Below are 18,948 nucleotides of genomic sequence, written 5' to 3' on the forward strand. Positions count from 1 at the left end.
CGTCGGCTAGGGCAAGCACCGTTCCGTTTTGCTTCCACCTTTACGGGGACAATCGGTGAGCGTCCGTGTCTGTGCCACCCTCCCACTCCCCCCTGTCGTCCAATCCGTCCAAGATGGTGGATGGCACCGTTTCTTCTCCATGCTTGGGTGGCGCGGTCCGTAAATGTCACCCTTATCTCTCTTGGATATGACGGCCGTGTGACATGCCGGCGGTAGGCCGGTAGCACCGAGGAGGCATCAAGCCTTGTGTGACGCAGAGGCGTCAAGGCTGGCGCTGCGGATGATGCTGCCCTGACACGTCCGGAGGCGAGGGGGAGATCTGGGCTCGCAAAGTCAAATCAAGGCTGGGCCGAGATTGGCTCAGAGATACGAAGCAGGCGGTGATGATGAGTGACGAAGAATTCAAGAGGTCAAGAGCACCGTGCTTGTCGCCGGCGCAGAGACGGGCTACCTCGCCTCGCTTCGCTTCTGTCGCTTGGCTGCGCGGCAGTCATGCGCAACATCGCAGGGTCGAGATTTGGGTCGGCTGGCGCAAGTAGGTCGCCATCACCTCATCTTGGTCGATTGCCTTGGTCGAGAACGTTGTACTAGACGTCAGCATTTGCCCCTTGGTCTCCGCCCTGACTGATGCGCGCAGACTACCGACGCGGGCGGGTGGTAGCGGTGGTGATCATGGACGACCTCAGTTGCAGTGAGTGGTTCATGAGGTTTCTGCATCGATACAGAGTTCCAGGCCGACAGGGCCAGATCTCGGCGGTGTGTAAGATTTGAATGAGTGATGGTGGTTGAGGTGAGGTTGAGGGCGCTGTGAAACGGGCTGTGGGAGGATGGCACCCTGATGCAGGCTGTCGCCGTTCGGAAGCGAAGCTGCATAACATCCGGATGCAGGACGGCACGTGCCGGCCAGCCCTCCATTAGACAAAGACTCTATTGAGTTCCTAGCAACTGATGGAATGATGAATAGTTGTTGTTGTTGTTGTTGTTGTTGGTGGTGTTGTTTGTATTTGGTTCAGTGTGGCTCAGCACCTATTACCAGAAGATATCTATCCCCCCACGTCGCACTCTTTTTAGACATGGATTTTGCCCGCCTACTTTACCTAAATAAAGGAGGCAGGCACTGCAGGCACCACGCGGCAAGAAAGACCCGCGCCAAGTTCCTTCCTTCCCAGAGGATGGACTGACGGACTTTCCTCGTATATTTCTGCACTTTTGGTTCTTACTCTCAACAGTATCAAAAAGGAGAAGGCGCTCTCAACTCGCGCCTTCGCGTTTTCAACCTGTGACTCATGCTAACCCGTCGATGCTCGGGATTAGTTCCTTCTCGGACTTTGTAGCCTTCGGCCTTCGGACCAAAAACTCTCCGGCGTGAGAAATCCGAACGGCCACTTCTTGGTCAGCGGCCGCGACCGTAACTAGGAACGTGACTTCGCGTATATGTCTGTCACGTCGTTTCTATCATGATGCCTCGTAGGCCTTACGCACTGCGTGTCAAGAGAACGCGATAGTGCCTCGTCAGCTCATTTCCTGCCTTGCAGAGGCCAGGTTTCATGTACAACAAGCGTCCCTCGTCCTACTTGTCCATATCCCCACCCCAGTCCTGTCTTTCGTCACCGACTGGATGAGGCTCACTGGTAGCCATAGCCATGCCGCCGGACACCACCGAGTCCGAACCTTCCACCTCCGCCTCCGCCGCCCCGGCCGGCACGGAGCCGTTGGCCTGCGTCTCGTGCAGGGCCCGGAAACTGAAATGTGATCGCACAAAGCCGGCATGCAGCCGTTGTGTCAAGGTTTCAAATGAGTGTACCTATCCAGAGTCACGGCGGAAGCCAACCTTTAAGCGAAGAAACGTTAAAGAGCTTGAGGCACGCCTAGGTATTGCTCACCTCACGTCTGATTATTCATGGATGGGTGGCTGACTTTGGTGCTCACTTAGCTCAGGTTGAAGACTACCTCAAGGAGGTGAATAAGAACGTCGATGAAAAGACTGATGATGGGAGCCCCGTTCAACCGGCTCAGCCGGAGATAGAGGTTCCCAACTTTACTGGCGTGCCTCGGCTGGGGAATGATTCTGAACAACCTCAAATGACATTCTTTGGTCCAGATTACTTTGAACAGTCGAATGCAATAGAAAATCCTCCCAACACTCAGTTGATGGGGTTGGGTATGACAGAGTCTTTGCCCCCAGATGAAGTGATGGAGGAACTGTAAGTGCACCTCCCAGCTGCTTTACACCAACTAACATGATAGGAACACTACTTTCTTCCAACATCAGTACCAGATGATACCTATCGTTCATCCCGGGCGTTATCTCCAGGCTTTCTATGGACCCCCTATGAGAAAGCCCCCTATGTGCCTACAGTACATAATATGGGCGCTGGCTTCTGTTGGCCATGCCAAGTACAACCAGTATCATGAGGTCTTTTACCGTCGGGCCCGGCAGTATATCGAGGCAGACGAGATGAAGGTATAAGTCAAATCAAAATCTCGGCTGGATTGGGTTAACACCACACAGGGCCATGGAGAAGTCTTTGTCTCTATCAACCACACGCAGGCGTGGGCTCTCATTGCCTTTTATGAGGCAAAGGTCATGCTATTCAGCAGATCAGCCATGAGTAGTGCAAATTGCGTCCGCCTCTGCCACATGATAGGACTTGATCGCCTCGATGGAGAGCGTCTTGGAATGCCACCGCCCTTGCCACCCGCTCTCACGTGGGCGGAGCTTGAAGAACGGAGGAGAGTCTTTTGGGGTGCCTTTTCGATCGATGCCCATTGCTGCATTTCGACAGGCTGGCCCAGCTTGATCAGCAAAGACGACGTACATCTACCACACATCCTCTTGGAACTTGTACTAACGAGCCAATAGATTGCTACTCGACTACCAGCCTCGGAAGATGCATTCCTCGCTGACCGGGAAGAAGAAGCCCCTTTTCTGACTGACGCATTCCGAGGAGCACAGTACACAGGATTCGCAGGGACCGTAATCACTTGCGAGGTCTTTAAGAGCATTCTCCGGCATGTTCATAATGCTCGGCCTGACGACGGATGTGACGATGTCATGAATGGGACATACTGGACTCGACATCGTGAGCTGGACAACACCTTGTCCAGTCTCTTCATGTTTCTCCCCGAAAAGTTCCGGATGCCCGAGAACATACGGGACGCTTCTGCCACGCATCTGAACCTCAACCTACATGCCTCCATCATTTGCCTTCATCATGCGGCTATTGAGAAGGTCGAGAAGCATGGCCTGCCTGACCACATCAAGCAGAACAGTATCGCTCGCCTCCGAGCGGCTGCCGAGGAAGTAGTAAACATTATCAGGATCAACACACATGCGACGCTCTTCTTTGTATGTATACAACTACCCCTAATCATGTTGCAAGAACTAACGCCCCCTTCAGAGAAGTCCATTGTGCGCTCTGTCGCTTTACTGCACAACGACAGTCTATGTTTACCTGGCCAAGCAGAACCCAACAGGGGGGCTGACTTCGATCGACCTTTCAAACCTCGACCTTATCATCCAAGCCATGGAAGCTATTGCGCGAACACATACTATCACTCGCGCCTTTCTCCAGCAGGCGTGTCTCGACATTGAGCATAACGGCCTCAACTCTTCGATACGAATGCCCTCGCTCAAGAGGTTCCGCAACGCCTTTGGGGAGGGCAAGTCTCACATCCCTATGCTGGTTCGAAGTGCGGTGGCAAAACACACGGAGCAATCTTTTTCTCTTCTTCGCGCACAAGAGCAGTTTAGATGCAGAAGAAGAGGCCCGCATGAAGGATCATCGACCAGGTAAGGACTGCTTCCGCGGCATGCTTGGCGCCGTCACCCGTAATGTCGCACCCCCGAGCCAAGAGGACCCCCGGCGACAAACAAGAGGAAGCGGATGTCTTCAAGCCCAGGGCCTGAAATGATGAGCAGTCAGCGTGGTAACTTGCTATCGTCCTTCACTGCCTCTGGAGTAAACCTGGGACCCAGGTTCGCAGCTACAGGGACTTGGCCATCTCTCTCACCTCGCGTAACGTCAGCGAGTATTTCGCTTCCTGACCGCACTAACTCGTCTTCAGCATCTTCGCCAGCGAACCAATGTTCTGGAGCTAGAACAGTATCTGGGAGCAGCCATACCTCACCAGATAACGGGCTCGGCAACACTGCAGAGGACAACCGAATTGACCTGAGGTCGTTGCAGGGGCGTGTAGCGACACCTATATGGCAATCGACCGAGGAAACACTTTTTGCACAAATCACGGAAACAATGATTACGAATGCTCTTCCCAGCGATGGCACGGATCCCTGGGGGATACTGAATGCCGATCTGAACTGGGACGCAGAAGGGATGCCCACGGGGTTATGAACCAGCAAGAACGAACACGACGGCCATGATGCCCTGGCCATGTCTGGAGTTTAGGTTTTGGCTTTTGGATGACGTGAAAGAAAGGAGGAATGTATATCTACTTATCGAACAGTTGGATGGAGGTGGTGTACGATATATACCCAGGCGTATGAAAGCTAGACATGACACACAACTCTTGTACGATTACGGGGACACGCATGGTATAATAGGTAGACGAACGAGAGTTTCTCATCTCAATAGAGCCTCGGCAGCACCATTTGGAAGTTGATTCGATGTCTTGGTTTATCGACTCTTTGTGAGACATGCATAGCTCAACATCAACTATCCCTAGAATTGAAGATTCGGACGAGCGGTTGCCATGTCTTGTAAGCATGCAATAGTTAGTTATAAACTCTCCGTCTTGACTAAACAGGTAATCGCCCTTGATACCTAATCTGGTCAAAGAGCCGTCAGATCCGAAGCTCAGACCAGACCCTGGCGACTCATGAACTCCACAAAAGCTCCATCATGACTTGTCTCCCTTGAGCTTCCCTTCCCTCCTTCGTCTTCTCCTTCTCACTCATAATCTCATCCATTGACCGTATCCTCTGTCATGCTGTCGTACGTCATCGGCTTCATAGCCTTCCTCGTGGTCTTTTCAAACCCCATCAGCGAGTTCCTGTATCCCGGCAGCACCGGCCGTCGCGATGCTGCTTACTCGAGACCACAGCTCAATGAGTCGCTGCTTGCGATAGATTCGCCTAATGCGACTGTCCCTGTGTGTGAGGCGGATTCGTATGTGGCTCGCATCTTGCACAGGGAGCCTCTTGTCGTGTACCTAGAGGGATTCTTGAGTGAGGAGGAAAGGAAGCATATGTTGGAGATTAGGTAGGTTTGAGTAGCATATAGAATGACATGACGATGCCTTGTATGTTGTTGTCAATTGCCTCTGCTAACTCGTTCAGCGAACCTATCTTTGAACCCTCAACCATCACCAACGACGGCGAAGCCACACACCGCGACTCGTCAGTCCGCGACTCCTCCGTAGCCGTCATCCCTCGCACCGACCCAGTCCGCTGCATCGAGAACCGAGTTCGCTCCCTCCAGGGCTGGCGCTCCGACCTCTGGATCGAGCGCCTCCGGACGCAGCGGTACGGGCCCGGCGGTCACTACGGACACCACTTTGACTGGAGCTCCAACACCCGGGGCTGGGGCCGCGTGAGCAGCCTCATGGCGTGGGTCGACGGCTCCGAAATCCGGGGCGGCGGCACCGAGTTCCCGGCGCTCCCGGTGCCCGCAAGTGAAGAGTGGTGCCGGTTCGTCGAGTGCGGGGGAAACAACACGGGCGCCGTGTTCAAGGTCGTCCCGGGGAATGCCGTCTACTGGGAGAACTTTGCGGCTGACGGGCGAGGTTACGATGAGACGTGGCATGCTGGGTTGCCCGTGGAGGAGGGCACCAAGGTTGGGTTGAATATCTGGAGTTTTGGACGTATATAGATGTGATGGCGCATAATTATGAGATGCTCTACTTGAACTCGCTAAAAATGAAATCATCATCTCATCTTTACTCCCATCGCCTCTCACACTGTCCCATCCATCTCCCCCAGACGACAACCTTGCCATTGATGGCCTCTGCCACCTGCTCCCTCGTCGGCTTTGAAGTCACCAGCTTTTCATCCAGGGGCTCACTGAGGCCAATGATCTCGAACCAGTCTGAAGGCACTGAGTTAGTGGATACAAGTCTGTGAGAGGCTTCAACTCACATCGATGGATACCGTGGTTGAGAAGCGGCCGCGGTGGAATGTAAATCATGCCGTTGCGGCTCGCGCCATAGTAGAAGCCCCCTTCCAGACGGGTAGACTTTTCGTCTCCGGCTTTGAAGTCGCTGTTCACGACACTCGTCTTCTGAGGAGGAATGCCAAGATAGATCCTACTCATCTGTTAGCTTACCTCCCTTTCACATCAACACTTGTACACACCCATGACATATAGGCGTCGGCAACGGGGCATCCGGATCCTCAGATACTAGCAGCCACTCCTTGACACCTTCATGAGAGTCCCATGTCAGCTCAGGGAAACGACCCTGACCTCCATGCATGTACTCCTTCCCAAGGGTTGAGCCGTCTGTTCCACAGTCTGGGGATGTGATGGACAGGGTCGGCTCTGGGTGAGAGGCAAAGGCGGGATGGGTGAAGAAGGCTTTTGCGTCGCGGCCTTTGGCGTTTTTGAAGAGCCAGCTCGCGGCGACTTCGATGTAAGCCGTCATGGTTGTAGTTGAGACGACGCTCTGATAGAACTGGAGATGGTGAGGGTACAGGTTGATGAGCCAAACAAGGGATCAGACGCACTGGGTATCTCAGTTTATATAAGATCGAAGAATTCAACTCTAGTCAGCTCATAGATAAACATTCGTCCATTCTGTTGATCCTTTTTTCGGGAGTAACGGGGATAGTAAAAGATATCGGCGCCGAATCGGCAAAAGTCAGCACAACCACATCATCATGAGTCGTTGATCCAAGCCATGAAGTGTGATCTAATATTTAAAATCAGGTATAGATTGGAAATTTCAAAAGATGCGAGGTTGTTTGGTGTAAATATCTAATTAAAGCGCCATAGTCTATGTCATAAATCCGAGTCTCGTAGATGCTTCATCTCAACGCCAGTATAAGTCAAGCCACCCCAAACAGACCAAAACACCTCGCACGTATCCCAACCATGATTCATCCAGTTCCAATACTCAAACAACTCCTGCTTCAGCAAAGTATTGACAAGCACCCCAAGGCTGCGCGGTCTTGTCCTGCCCCTAGACAAGAGACCAGACAAACCCAAGAGTCAAAGCCCCAACAAAGAGAGAGACACCATCCTTACCCAGAGGCGAAAGCGATCCAGCTCCATTAGAACTACTCGCGGGAACCCCAGAAGCTGCCGTGACGGGCTCATCCGCACCCGTCGCCGCAGGCACTGCCCCGTCCCCTGAGCCAATCTCAACAACATCTGACCCGTCAGCGTCAAAGTTGCTCTGCGCTAGCGAAACTTCATTGTTCCCGAGGTCAAACACCACATACGCGCTTCTCAGGAACGTATCTCCCAGAACATTCGTCCCGCCCGGCGAGGGAGCTATGCCAAACATGCACGCCGGCTCCCCGTCGTCAAACCGCAACCGCCGACCCGTGACGTCGGTAAAGTCAAGCACGAGCTCACTCAGCGGCACCGTGATCTCTGCGGGAGAGCTGAAGCTAAAGGTCAAGTTGCCCGAGGCGTTGGCCAAATCGCAGGGCACATACGCGGTGCTAGCTCCCTGCTCATAGTTGGCGCCCACAATCTCAAAGACGGCTTCTGCGAGACTGGTTGGGAGGTACGTGAGTGTCGAGCCAGAGTCTAGGATGACGCCGAGGGCGAGGTTGTCGTCGACCGTGTCTGAACCCACGCTCAGGCCGGTGAGGGTGATGTAGAACTGGGAGAACCGGCCGCCAAACTTTTGGATAGGCACCGTGATGAGGTCTCCCGTGAACCGCTTACGGTCAACACCTCCAAACAGGATTGTTCCCGACGCAGAGTCGAGATCGTTGAGCCAGAGGCTGTAAGCGTTGGAGGCAATCAGCCCGTCAGCAGCCATCTTGGCCGGCAGGTTGTCGTAAGGCTCTCCTCCAAACTCTGCCACCTGAGCCTCGTTTGAAGAATATCCAATACCCAACACTCCTTGATCAGACGAGGTCTCATACCCAATACCAAACTGAAGCTCCTTTAGCTCGGTCTTTCCCACGCGAAACGTTTCGGTGGCATAGTCTCCCGCAGCGCCTGAGCCGTCGGCGTAGGTGATGTTGAACTCGCTCGAGACGAACTTGTAAGTAGAAGACTTGGCGGCGTTGTAGAGGCCAGATGTGCTGCAGACGTCGGCGGGTGTTGAACAGAGTGTCGAGTTGTTGGCGTTGACCCAGAGGTCACTGCTCCCCGTGTCGAGGTGTAGGCGAAAGTCTTGAGCTGGGGTGCCCAGAGAGGCGTTGAAGAAGTAGAGGGATTGCTATGGTATAGTTAGTATGCGTATAGTTGGAGTGAGACCTGTAGAAACTAACCAGGTTGTCGATCCCCACGTTTATAGAACCGCTCCGCCTCGCAAGTCGTTTCCTATCGTTGCCAACAGGATCATGTATCGTGCTTCTCTGCAAGTCCAAAGCCAAAACCCGAGGCTCTAGTCCATCCTGTCTCTTGTGTAAAGAAATAGCACCCGTGGCCGAAGCCAGCGAGAGAATAGCATAGAATAGCCGAGTTGCCTTCATGGTTGGTTTCTGTGTATATGTTCAAGTCTAGCTCTTGCAACGTAGACCCTTGTTGGGAGTTTATATCTCCCCGCCACTTCACTAATAGCTCGTCTGAGCCTCGAATGGGTTTCCCTTCCCCGCTGAACAAGACTGTTGTGTGCCGTTGGATCCGCGCGGGACGAGGCTCCCGAGGAAGCGTCTGCGTCACCAGCCAACGTCAGAGCATCGCCTTCCGGCACGGACAGGCCGAGTTTAAGCAGCCTCTTTTTTTTTTTGTACTGTAAATAAGCCGGACGTAAGAAGCACACTAGAATGTTCAGACAGTTATGAAACGGGGGATGACAGCTTGTTAAATCCCCCATCTTGAACGACAAAAACTAGCCGCCGCACCATGATTCCACAACATGTCGTCGTGACACTCGCCTGACACATCTGTCCCAAACAATCGTCCCCATCATGATCAAACTACAGTAAAGCAAAAGCCCAAGCCCATCGTCTCAAAGTAGTTGACGCGCGGCCACGAGTAAAGAAAAGAGTGGGTTAACAGCGGCAACCTCGGGAGTTATTCTTAGCGCCTTCGGGTTGTGGGTTAGGGGACGTCGGGATCCCCTCAAGTACATGACACATACTAGACTTTGTGACGTGAGAGCGGGTTGTGGGTAGGGAAAGCTTCTTTTCTGGTCCCTGCAGCGCTTCTCCGAGGAATTTCAGTGGCTGTTTTGTTACGTGCAGTGTTTGATTCCACAAGATGATGGCGCTTACATGGATGCTTACGACGTTCGTGGCGGAGGCGTTGCCGTGTTTCCGTGGCCTTGACAGACGTCATCCACGTAGCCTCGGAATAGATATATAGACATACGTGCACATGGATAAAGCAATCAAAATCCTGTCGGTTCTTAATCACAACACATCTGTCATCTGGGACCTGTGGTTGGTAATAGACTGTGTTCTGCCTCTCGCTGTAGGGTAGGCAACTCTCCCCATTCACCTCCGTCTTGCAACGGACATGCCAAGAAGGCACCCACAGAACACTTCATGTCTTGACAACTTCTCCCTTTGATGAAACCCTTTCCTCTATCATATTCTTCTATTTCTAGTTCGGAGGCAGCCAGTCAATAACACAAACACTCACAGCAATTTCCCCAAACGTCTAACCCACCACTCATAGCTCTCGTTATCCTTCTGCCTACCAAGGCCACGTCAACTCTCACCAACCAACATTCAGCTAAGGCTCCTTTCGTAGCTGCCTGGGTCAGCCACGATGCATCTTTAGCCCGTGTTTACATGTCTTTGTCTATTGGAGCTGAACCTGGAGGGGGTGGCTTTGCATCACATCGCATTGTGCCACGGCTTGGCAAGAGATAATACAGAATACAATATATACCCTTTGCCGCCTCTTTCAGCTGTTCTCGTAGTCATCATCTCTCGCATACAGTTGTAATTATCTCGTAACTAACCTCATCAACCAACCATGGATCCTGCTCTCCTCGCCAACATGGACCGCTGGTACAGCCATTCCCATTCCCTCTCTTGACAACTCTTCAGCTAATACAATGCCCTCATTAGCCCCATGTACGCCGTATGTATCAACTCACACTTCAGTGGTCTACATCTAACAAAGTCCAGTCCTTCTTTGGCGCCATGGGTTGTGCAGTCTCCATCGTCTTCACCACCTTTGGCGCTGCATACGGCACTGCAAAGTCGGCCGGTGCCATCTTCCAGTCTGGCATCTTGCGCCCTGACATGCTGATGCAGAATACGTAGGTCCAGATGAATGTTTATACCTATACGCGAACTGACACCCTCCAGCCTCTGCGCCATCATGGCACAAATCCTCTCCATCTACGGCCTCGTCGCCAGCGTCATCATGTCCAACGGCATCAAGGAAAAGATGCCCATCCACACTGGCTTCCTTCAGCTCGGAGCAGGTATTGCTGTTGGCCTGTGTGGCATGGCTGCTGGCTTTGCCATTGGCATCGTTGGTGATGCTGGAGGTAAGCTCACCTCTTCTATCTTAAACACTGAATCTAATGACCCCCAGTCCGAGCCAGCGCGCAGCAGCCGCGCCTCTATGTCGGAATGGTTCTCATCCTCATCTTTGCAGAGGTCTTGGGCTTGTATGGCGTCATTGTCTCCATTCTCATGCTCACTCGCTCCAAGATGGATGTTACCGAGTGCAGATACTAAGACAACGCATCACGCACCGGGACGTGCCTCATGACAAAGTCTGATAATCGAATGTAATGTCCAACATTGCGGGGGTATCTGCAGTTCTAAGATTATGCCCAGACAGACACATCAACTTCACCGATTGCTTGCTTGCTCGCTCCCATCCTTCTCCTTCTCCTTCTCTTATTACAACGCCCATTCATTGACGTCGTCGTCATGTGTGATGAAAGGCTCATCGATCCGCTTGATCGCCAAGTCGCTGCAAAGAATGCTGCCTATAGTTAGCTGTGAATGCTCAAATCACCTTCAGAATAACTCACCAAGCGGATGCCACCAAAGCGTCCAGTTCTGCCACAACAGTCTCTCTCTGCGTGCCGCTGACCAACCCCTTCTGAATCTGCATCTGGAGTTCCCTGATACGTGAAGACTTTCCAACACCCGCCTGCTCCAGCACCTTTCGTCCCAGGCAGTCCGAGTGGAATGAGTGCTGGCAGGGAAAGACAAAGAACTGCCTGCTCAGCAAGGGCAAACCACACGTGTAACACTTCTCTCCAGGCTCCACCACTGCGTACCGGTGGTCCAGTGCCGCAATGTCGATCTTGATGTTTGTAGCCGTCTGCGAGGACTCGTCCATCTCCTTCTTCAGGTTGTCAATGTTGCGGCTGTAGTCCTCCAACGCTGCACAAATCTCCTCCTTGAAGTCGTCAATCACGACAAAGTCAGGGAAGAAAGGGATGAGATCCTCGATCTTGAGCAGATCACAACGCTTGAGAAACTCGATAGCCGTCTTGATCCCGTTCGACTGTGAAATCACCTTTCGAGCCACCGCGAGCCAGAGTCGCTTGCGAAGCTGCGGGTTCGACATGGGTCGGTCAGCGATGACAGCTGCCAGCTCAACTTCGTTGTGTGAAAGAGCCAGATCGACAGCCTGAAGATACTGGCCCATGCTGGTGTAGATGTGGACGCATGATAGAGTTCGGTGGTGTTGAATACAAAGTCGCAGGGCAAAATCTGGATCATATCGGGGCTCATCCCCTTGCGCTTGCAGATACGACAAGAGTCCAGACTCGTCCTTGGAAGAATGTGAGGCGTAAATCGAGACGAGCGTGTTGTGAACCGCCGCATCCTTCGAGTTGAGCTGGTACACCGCATAGTTGAGGTACCTTATCGCCTGATTCTGCGCACTCGGGCCGCCAACAAACGTCCGGTTATACTCGAGGAACGCGGGGATCAGTTTCCGAGGCTTGAGGTCGGAATGCCTCATGAGAATCTCGACCAGATCTGGTGCCACATGCGCCATGAGAACGCTGCTGTATAGGTAAAACACCTCGGGATCCGTCTGCTTCTTGAGCACGTTAAGCACCTCGCTCCATCTTTCTCGCTGAACCCAGTAGGAGAGCACATAGTTGTAGTCGTTGACGGCGTTGGCAAAATAGAGGAGCTCTCCCTCGCGGCCGTGGCTGCTGATGACATCGTATACCATTTTCCGGTCCAGATCATTCTTGTACTTGTCGACAAAGTCCCTGTACTCTTTCCTCACCGACTCTAGCAGCTTCTGTGAGTCGGTAGAGTTTAGGTTCTCAGACAGCTCTGCCTGGGTGTTGATGGTGTCGTCCAGCGAGTTGAGCTTGGACATGAACACCTCAATCAACCAGCCCGCAATCATCATCCGCTGCATGACGGCCGACCGCTTGAGGGCGGCGAGCTTGGTCAGCAGGAATTTCCTTAGAGCATCGGGCTGGTTATTGTCGATGATGCTGAGGGCGATATCCTCAAACGGCTTGTTGCTGCGTCCATAAATGGTAGCAGCCTCGAGCCAGTGTCCCTTGGAAGCCAGATGATCACCGTATGCTGCCGCTACTGTCTCCTTTTGTAACTGCGTACGCGCATGTTGCAAGGCAGGCTCATACTGTTGCAGCTTTGTCATAATCTCCCAGATGTTGCGTTCTTCGTCTCGGACCACAATCTCGAAAATCTCCTCCGACGTGAACAGCCAGAAGGTGTTCTTCTGGATATCCACAGAGAAACCCAGAGGCTTCTGTCCTTGACCAATAACATCATGCTCAGAAACCATCTTGCCAGTGAGACGGTTCGTCGTCACTACCCGTCCTCCAACTAGGTGAACAATATGCCACTGTGTGAGCGCGATAGCATCGATCACCTCTGACGTTGGTGGACGTCGGTCTGCGCCCTCGGGTGTCAGTATTTGGGCCTTGGGAAGCATCTTTGACTCCGAAAAGACTTTGGAGCCGAGATTGCTGTCTACGGGCCCATTCAACAATCTACCGTGAAAGACCCCCTGGTAAGACAGCCAGGCATATGCTCGGTCCGGTAGGTTGTCGTCATAAGGGCCGGAATCTGGAGGGTCAGGAGACACCACCAAGCTCGAGGGAGCGATTGATGATGTGCGCGACAGCTCATGGACAACCGGTTGCTCCGACTCAAACAACCGGGTGTACACAGACCCTGAACCATCATGCCCGTATCCAATCCTTCCTACCAGATGGAACAACCGGCTCTGAGTGGCTATCACCACCCTTCGGAGATCCGACTTGTCCTGGAGGTTGTCCACCCACAGCCCCGTGATCGGGCCATCAGGAAGCTTGTGTAGATTCTTCAGATGCTTCACCTCCTTCTTGTAAAACTCCTTGGACGTCTCGATAAAGGCCTCGTAGATGTTGCCGTCGGAGGCACCAATTAGAATCTCCCGTGTCGACGCCGTGGGCAGCGAAGGGTTCCACGCCACGCTCTCGATCGAGACGCCCCGAAGTCGCCCGAGCGGCCGAGGTTGTTTCGACTGGGAATGAAGATAGTAGTTCTCGCCGAGCGCGGTGCAGATGATGAGATGGGACGCAGTGGGATCGAGAAACATGCGCCGTATGACGCCAACCTCGGACGGCTTTTTGGGTAGGTCGATGTCTGTAGCATACAGTATTAGCAATTGGAAAGAACACCATGCTGAGTAGTAGCCACATGGTAGATGCCAGCGCATTGCTCGAGGCCCTTACCATCAATATCCTCAGGTCGTTCTAGGTCGATGCGGAGGATGCGTCCGTTGGAAAGGGCGAGGATGATGACATTGTTGGCGACCTGGGCAGCGACAAAGTCGGCGGCGACGGAAAACTGTAGCTGGACGCGCTCGATGGCGAAGATGGGCTCCTCGAGATCCGGGACGCCATTGGCGGCGACGAAGCCGTCTTGGAGATCCAGGGCCATGGCGTTGGGCGGCTTCACAGGTGCATATTCGGCGCTCGGCGATCCAGATCGGGGGTTTCGCGTCCTGCAGGCTGCGGACTATGTTCGTCTCAAGGTGGCCAAGGTAAGCGAGGATCGGATCGAGGTCAGAAACGGCCGTGGTTGATGTTGACGGGGGAGTTGTTGGTGACGAAAGTCGGTGGATGTGGATGGTTGGTTGGCCTTGTAGAGGAGCTCCCCACCTGCGCGCGGCCTCGGGACGGATGGTTGGTGTATTTAGCTGCCTGTTCGTGCATAAGGCAGCTACAGCCTCACACCAATTACATCACCGTTGAACGCAGCCACATAGCTACAAGAACATTATATAAAAAAAGCATCACGAAAACTCAACTACCTAACATTGGATGTCACTTGAGTGTCAGGATGAGGAAAATCTTATAGTTTCAAGAGTAGAAAAAACTCGTGTCTAATACTAATACATTAGCCCAACCCATATGCCGACGGTCGAACCCCCTGATTCTAACCTCATATACGGATGGATACCAAGCAAGACTGGCCCATCTTCTTTGTCGTCCACTTACACCAAACCGACTACTAGGTAGACTAGCTAGGCATGTATGCAGGGCAATAATAATTCTTTTTTTGCATCAAATGGGCCTCCCATGAATATCCATGTTTGCCCCCTTCTTAAATAGATCACCAATACCCCTAGAGCAATGCAGAAATACAATCATCACAGTACCTATACAAATGCAAGATTGGTCATCACCCAGACACAACGCCGCCGCCCAAGATTCTGCGCCAAACCCCCTTTGCCAAAAATGTCCTTGTAGACCAAACACCGGTCCAAGGTGATGAGGCCAGTGTGTACCTCTGTTCTAAGTGTGCCTGAGCCGCGTAGCTCACGTTGCCGCCGTGGCCGCGGCTGGAGTCTCTCTCATTGTGACATCTGTCACAGTGGAGGCTGTGTCCCGTACATCCTGATCGCTAGCATGTAGTGTCGGGTCGGGGCTGTCGTCATCAATCAGCTCCGTGCTGGTCGAGCTGCATGCCCCCAACAGCTCTGCAAGATCTGTGGGTGGCGTGTCAAGTGGCTTTCTCCCCGTCACGACGCGCATCTTGACCTGGAGACCCTTGGACTTCTCGGGATCCTTGGCCAAGTTTGCCAACTCTCGCGCGGCACGCTCACAGGCTGCTTTGCACTTTTCAGGATCCCATCCTAGCTGCTCAGTTAGGAGTCGCAGGCAGTGGGCTTCGAGGCCATCCAGACACGCAATCAGCCAGATCTTGCCTGCTGACTTCTCAGCCACCGTGATGGGGATCGAATATTCGGTTGTCCTGACATCCACGAAGCCTGCCTCCATGAATAACCGGGGGTCGAGATGGGCAGTGCCTCGTGGCCGCCCTGACTTGATCGCTGCGACTTCGAGGTCTCGAACCAGGTCGAATAGGGGAGAGCCCTCGGGGAACTGCGACATGAACCGAACGAAGCCCTCGGCGCTGTCAAAGTCCTGCACCTCAATCCAGCCACCAGGCTTGAGCGAGAAAAAGACATTGTCATAGATGAACCTCCAATTCCTGAATGCGCCCTCCATGGTGCGGAAGTGGATCAGGTCGTACATGTCGGGGTGACGATCCCAGTCCTCGGCGTCCTCAATCTCGAAGAATACGTTCATAGGGACGCTCTTGGTCTCTGCGATCGCGGCTATGTCGGTTCCCACGACCTCGCAATGCGGGTGCATCTCGGCCATCTTAATGGCCCATTCGCCAGTGCCTGTACCAACATCGAGGATGTGGGTGGGATCTTGGATTGGAGCGAGTGTCAGCTCGCCATCCAGCACATGCATAAAGACCTGGTGTTGAAGAGATATTCGCCATTGCTCAATGTCGTCGTTGGGCATGAAGTACTCGCGACAGTAGCGTCGGCCGTGGATTTCTCGGTAGTCGAGATCTTGTGCCCATAATGATCGCGTGGACGCAGCTCTGTAGCACCGGGAATTAGCATTGGAGGCAGGGTGAGGCAAGGTGGGATTGTGTCGCCTACATGTCTGAGTCTGCCGCGTGGGAATCTGGGGAGAATGGAGCCTCGACCCGGTGTGCAGCAGAGACGCCGGGATAATGAGAGGCGGGGTATATGGATATCATGTCATCCTCATCGACGTCTTCGTCTTCGTCAAATTCTGAATCATGGTGGCGCTCTTCATCGGTGTCCATGATGCTGGTCATGGCGGTTTGATTGCCGTCGCTTGCGGCATGCTCACTCGGTGTACCTTCGAGGGATTGGCGGCCGCTCTGGATAGCGTACGAATCCTCCGAGGACATTGTGCTCGTCTGAGAGCGGTCGTGACGTCCCCTTGTTGACTTCCGCTGCTTCGTTCGACGCTTTTTAGCCATGGACGCCGAGTTGGGGGACAGCTATCCTATCGTAATCGAAAAAAGGCGACAATGGCCGACGACATGATTCGGATCTAGGCAATAGGGCTAGAACGAGCGGCGCGGGAGACGAGGTCTATCCCAGAAGAAAGGTTTGTCGTCGATGTCGAGGTGATGTTGTCGTTGTCGCGACAGTGGTGGTGATGGAGGGGAGCACAGCAGCAAGATTGTCGTCTTCTGGATGCAAGGGCACGGTCGATCCAGTCGCAGACGGGGGAGGGCGGGCGTCGGCGCAGTAAAAGCGAAAAGTTCAAGACACGGACGGGCGACGGATAATGAATGATTGATATGGAAGGGGACTCGGACTTGGGAGTGGAGGGGACCCGGGGACTTTGAATAAGACCAAGACCTGGAGAGAGACCTGGGGATTGGAGGGGATGGTCTGTGAGCACAGGCCAGAAACGTGGACAAGGTAGGGACGGAGCAAAAGAAGAGACCGACAGGGCTTGGAGAGGGAGAGGAAGAGGAGGAGGAGGATGTGGAAGAGAGATGGCCACACAGGGAACAAGCAAGGTCAAGACAAGACAGGGCGCGACAGGACAAGCTCGAGAGGAACAAGAAAGAGGCTCCTCTCTCTCACTCTCTCGCTCTCTCTTTCTCCTGGGGTTGGTTGATGAGGAACAAGAAGTGGAGGACGCGAATGGATTGGATGGATGCATGGGCGAAAAAGCTGGGATCCCGGAGGTCAGGTAGGTTGCAGGGGGCAGCGAGTACCTGTCTCGCGCAGCTTGGGCAACGGGTGACCACAGGGAACCAGGCAGGGGGATCCCGGTCGGATTTAGGACGCTTCCGGCTAGGTCAGAAGTCTCTTGTGTTGACGGCGAGGCACGCTAGCAGTTTTCTGACATGGGGAGAACTGGACTTGTCGAGTTGAGGAGCTTTGCCGAGTGTGGACGGGCAGAGAGCAAGATACAGTATTATCACGGCCCTCTCTACATCGGCATGGCCTGTCTCCGAGGGGGTGTTGAATAGCCTCTTGGTCATCGTCTAGTATCTCGGAGAGAGAAAGAATCAAGACAAGCTCCGTGTTAGGAGGGCGCACGACGGTAGTGGCAACGGCAGCGGCAGCGGGAGGACCGTGACACTGGATCCAATTCCACGGATGGGAATGGGGGCCGCTCGCTCGCTGTTTGCTGCTTGACCTTAACTCCAGCTCACTGCATTGCATTGCAGTCATGGTTGCTTACTCACCCAGGTCCAGCTCCGAGCCGGCTGTGGATATAAGAGTAAAACACACACAAATGACACGGGATTGAGGTTACAATGGCTGGGAAGGATTCGGGATATCCATTCCTCAGCCTCCAGGAGCAAGGGCAGAGCTAACATAGAACGACACATCTCTTGTGATGGAGTAGGCAGAATCCTACACTACAGCACCTCATCCTCCTCCGGCATATGCCCTCGACATTCTGCTGCTCCGATGCGGCGTCATTGGCCCTCAGCTCCAAGGGGGCTTTTGCAAAGGTCCAGGCCCAGACCCGGACCTAGGCAAGCCTCAAGCAAGCCCAAGCCTTTGTGCGCTCCCCATCAGTCCATGCGCGGGCGCGTTATTCGCAGCGAGCGACGGGGCTAGCTCCGGCCCGTGTGCAAAGACCACCTACTTCTTCTTGGTGTGGTAATTGCTCGAGGGCCGAGGGCGATGAGCGGGCGATGCGATACGATGTCCGATACGCGTCATTAGTTAGGAGTTCCAATATTATCACCGAGCACCTAACGGACAATACCTACCCTCCACTACCTATCAAGGACCCATGCCGAGGTTGCCCTGCATTGTGTGTTTTGCATCTTGCCTGCTGTCAGGACATGGCTCCAGCTGTCAGTACAACCTCAGACTTCCGAGTGGGCGATGGATGGGCTGTGCAACCTTCTTACAGCACCAACACAAAAAAACCCGCTTGTTCTTCGGGATCGCAATTCCTCAGTACCACTTTTTTTTCTTGCCTTTCTGTGAAACCCCATGGAAGCTCAGAGAGACGCCATAAAGAGTTCCAGCCAAGCCTAGAAGTCTCAAGAAACTTAACCTCCCCACCGCCTCTTCCGGCGAATATCTCGCTGTTCTTCTCTGGTGTTTCCTTCACGAGCAGTTGACAATTCCAGCGCAACTTGTCACCCCCTTGACATTATCCCCCCCAGGCCATACTTGAAGCGGCCAAGCGAACGTCAAAGAAATCTCCACTCTTGGCCAGGAGATGGCCTGTTCACCATCTGCTGGGACCCTGCAGGCCCGGCCCAGGCCTGAACCTCCACTGCCCAGTCCTCCGTCCCCCATCATCCCACAGCAGCGGAGGCGGTGCGAGGAGACAGTGGAGAGGGGGACAGGGAACGGACAGTCGGTTCAATTCAGCAAGACTTGATTCAGGCTCTCACCCAGCTCGGGCCCGCAATGAGTCGCGAAAGAGGTCCAGACACGAGGCGCCGCCCGCTGGAGACTCGAGTGGAGGGGACGAGACAAATTCAGGTGACGGGCACGTCCGGGAGGAACAAGATAGGAAAGTCAATGGAAGCAATTATGGGCCGTGGAAGTGCCACGTACAGCTCCCGCCTTCTCGGCCAACTTC

The 18,948-nt window shown here is 53.7% G+C and overlaps 6 protein-coding genes across 6 annotated transcripts; 3 read left to right on the forward strand and 3 right to left on the reverse strand.

Annotated features, from left to right (window-relative positions):
• Positions 1-1,643: 1,643 nt before the first annotated feature.
• On the forward strand, positions 1,644-3,915 carry MRS44_010301 (uncharacterized protein; the record flags this gene model as incomplete). The annotated part of the gene is made up of 7 exons (XM_065620066.1): positions 1,644-1,872; positions 1,934-2,204; positions 2,248-2,464; positions 2,513-2,815; positions 2,864-3,349; positions 3,402-3,693; positions 3,755-3,915. The coding sequence occupies 7 exons, from the start codon at positions 1,644-1,646 to the stop codon at positions 3,913-3,915; spliced, it is 1,959 nt and encodes a 652-aa protein (XP_065476255.1).
• A 1,032-nt stretch (positions 3,916-4,947) lies between these two features.
• Positions 4,948-5,831, forward strand: MRS44_010302 (uncharacterized protein; the record flags this gene model as incomplete). Its single annotated transcript, XM_065620067.1, has 2 exons — positions 4,948-5,222; positions 5,300-5,831. 2 exons carry the CDS (start codon positions 4,948-4,950, stop codon positions 5,829-5,831), a joined length of 807 nt encoding a protein of 268 aa, XP_065476256.1.
• Positions 5,832-5,898: 67 nt separating this feature from the next.
• On the reverse strand, positions 5,899-6,600 carry MRS44_010303 (uncharacterized protein; the record flags this gene model as incomplete). The annotated part of the gene is made up of 3 exons (XM_046283688.2): positions 5,899-6,047; positions 6,098-6,264; positions 6,314-6,600. 3 exons carry the CDS (start codon positions 6,598-6,600, stop codon positions 5,899-5,901), a joined length of 603 nt encoding a protein of 200 aa, XP_046131258.1.
• Positions 6,601-7,137: 537 nt separating this feature from the next.
• Positions 7,138-8,611, reverse strand: MRS44_010304 (uncharacterized protein; the record flags this gene model as incomplete). Its single annotated transcript, XM_046283687.2, has 2 exons — positions 7,138-8,355; positions 8,408-8,611. 2 exons carry the CDS (start codon positions 8,609-8,611, stop codon positions 7,138-7,140), a joined length of 1,422 nt encoding a protein of 473 aa, XP_046131257.1.
• A 1,453-nt stretch (positions 8,612-10,064) lies between these two features.
• On the forward strand, positions 10,065-10,780 carry MRS44_010305 (uncharacterized protein; the record flags this gene model as incomplete). The annotated part of the gene is made up of 5 exons (XM_046281262.1): positions 10,065-10,099; positions 10,160-10,172; positions 10,220-10,353; positions 10,403-10,587; positions 10,635-10,780. The coding sequence occupies 5 exons, from the start codon at positions 10,065-10,067 to the stop codon at positions 10,778-10,780; spliced, it is 513 nt and encodes a 170-aa protein (XP_046131256.1).
• A 168-nt stretch (positions 10,781-10,948) lies between these two features.
• Positions 10,949-16,279, reverse strand: MRS44_010306 (uncharacterized protein; the record flags this gene model as incomplete). The annotated part of the gene is made up of 5 exons (XM_046278604.2): positions 10,949-11,033; positions 11,083-13,681; positions 13,771-14,042; positions 14,864-15,940; positions 16,002-16,279. The coding sequence occupies 5 exons, from the start codon at positions 16,277-16,279 to the stop codon at positions 10,949-10,951; spliced, it is 4,311 nt and encodes a 1,436-aa protein (XP_046131254.2).
• Between the last annotated feature and the right edge of the window lie 2,669 nt (positions 16,280-18,948).

This window comes from Fusarium solani (genome assembly GCF_023522795.1).
Source record: "Fusarium solani strain SB1 chromosome Unknown bctg00000006, whole genome shotgun sequence".
Lineage (NCBI taxonomy): Eukaryota > Fungi > Ascomycota > Sordariomycetes > Hypocreales > Nectriaceae > Fusarium > Fusarium solani.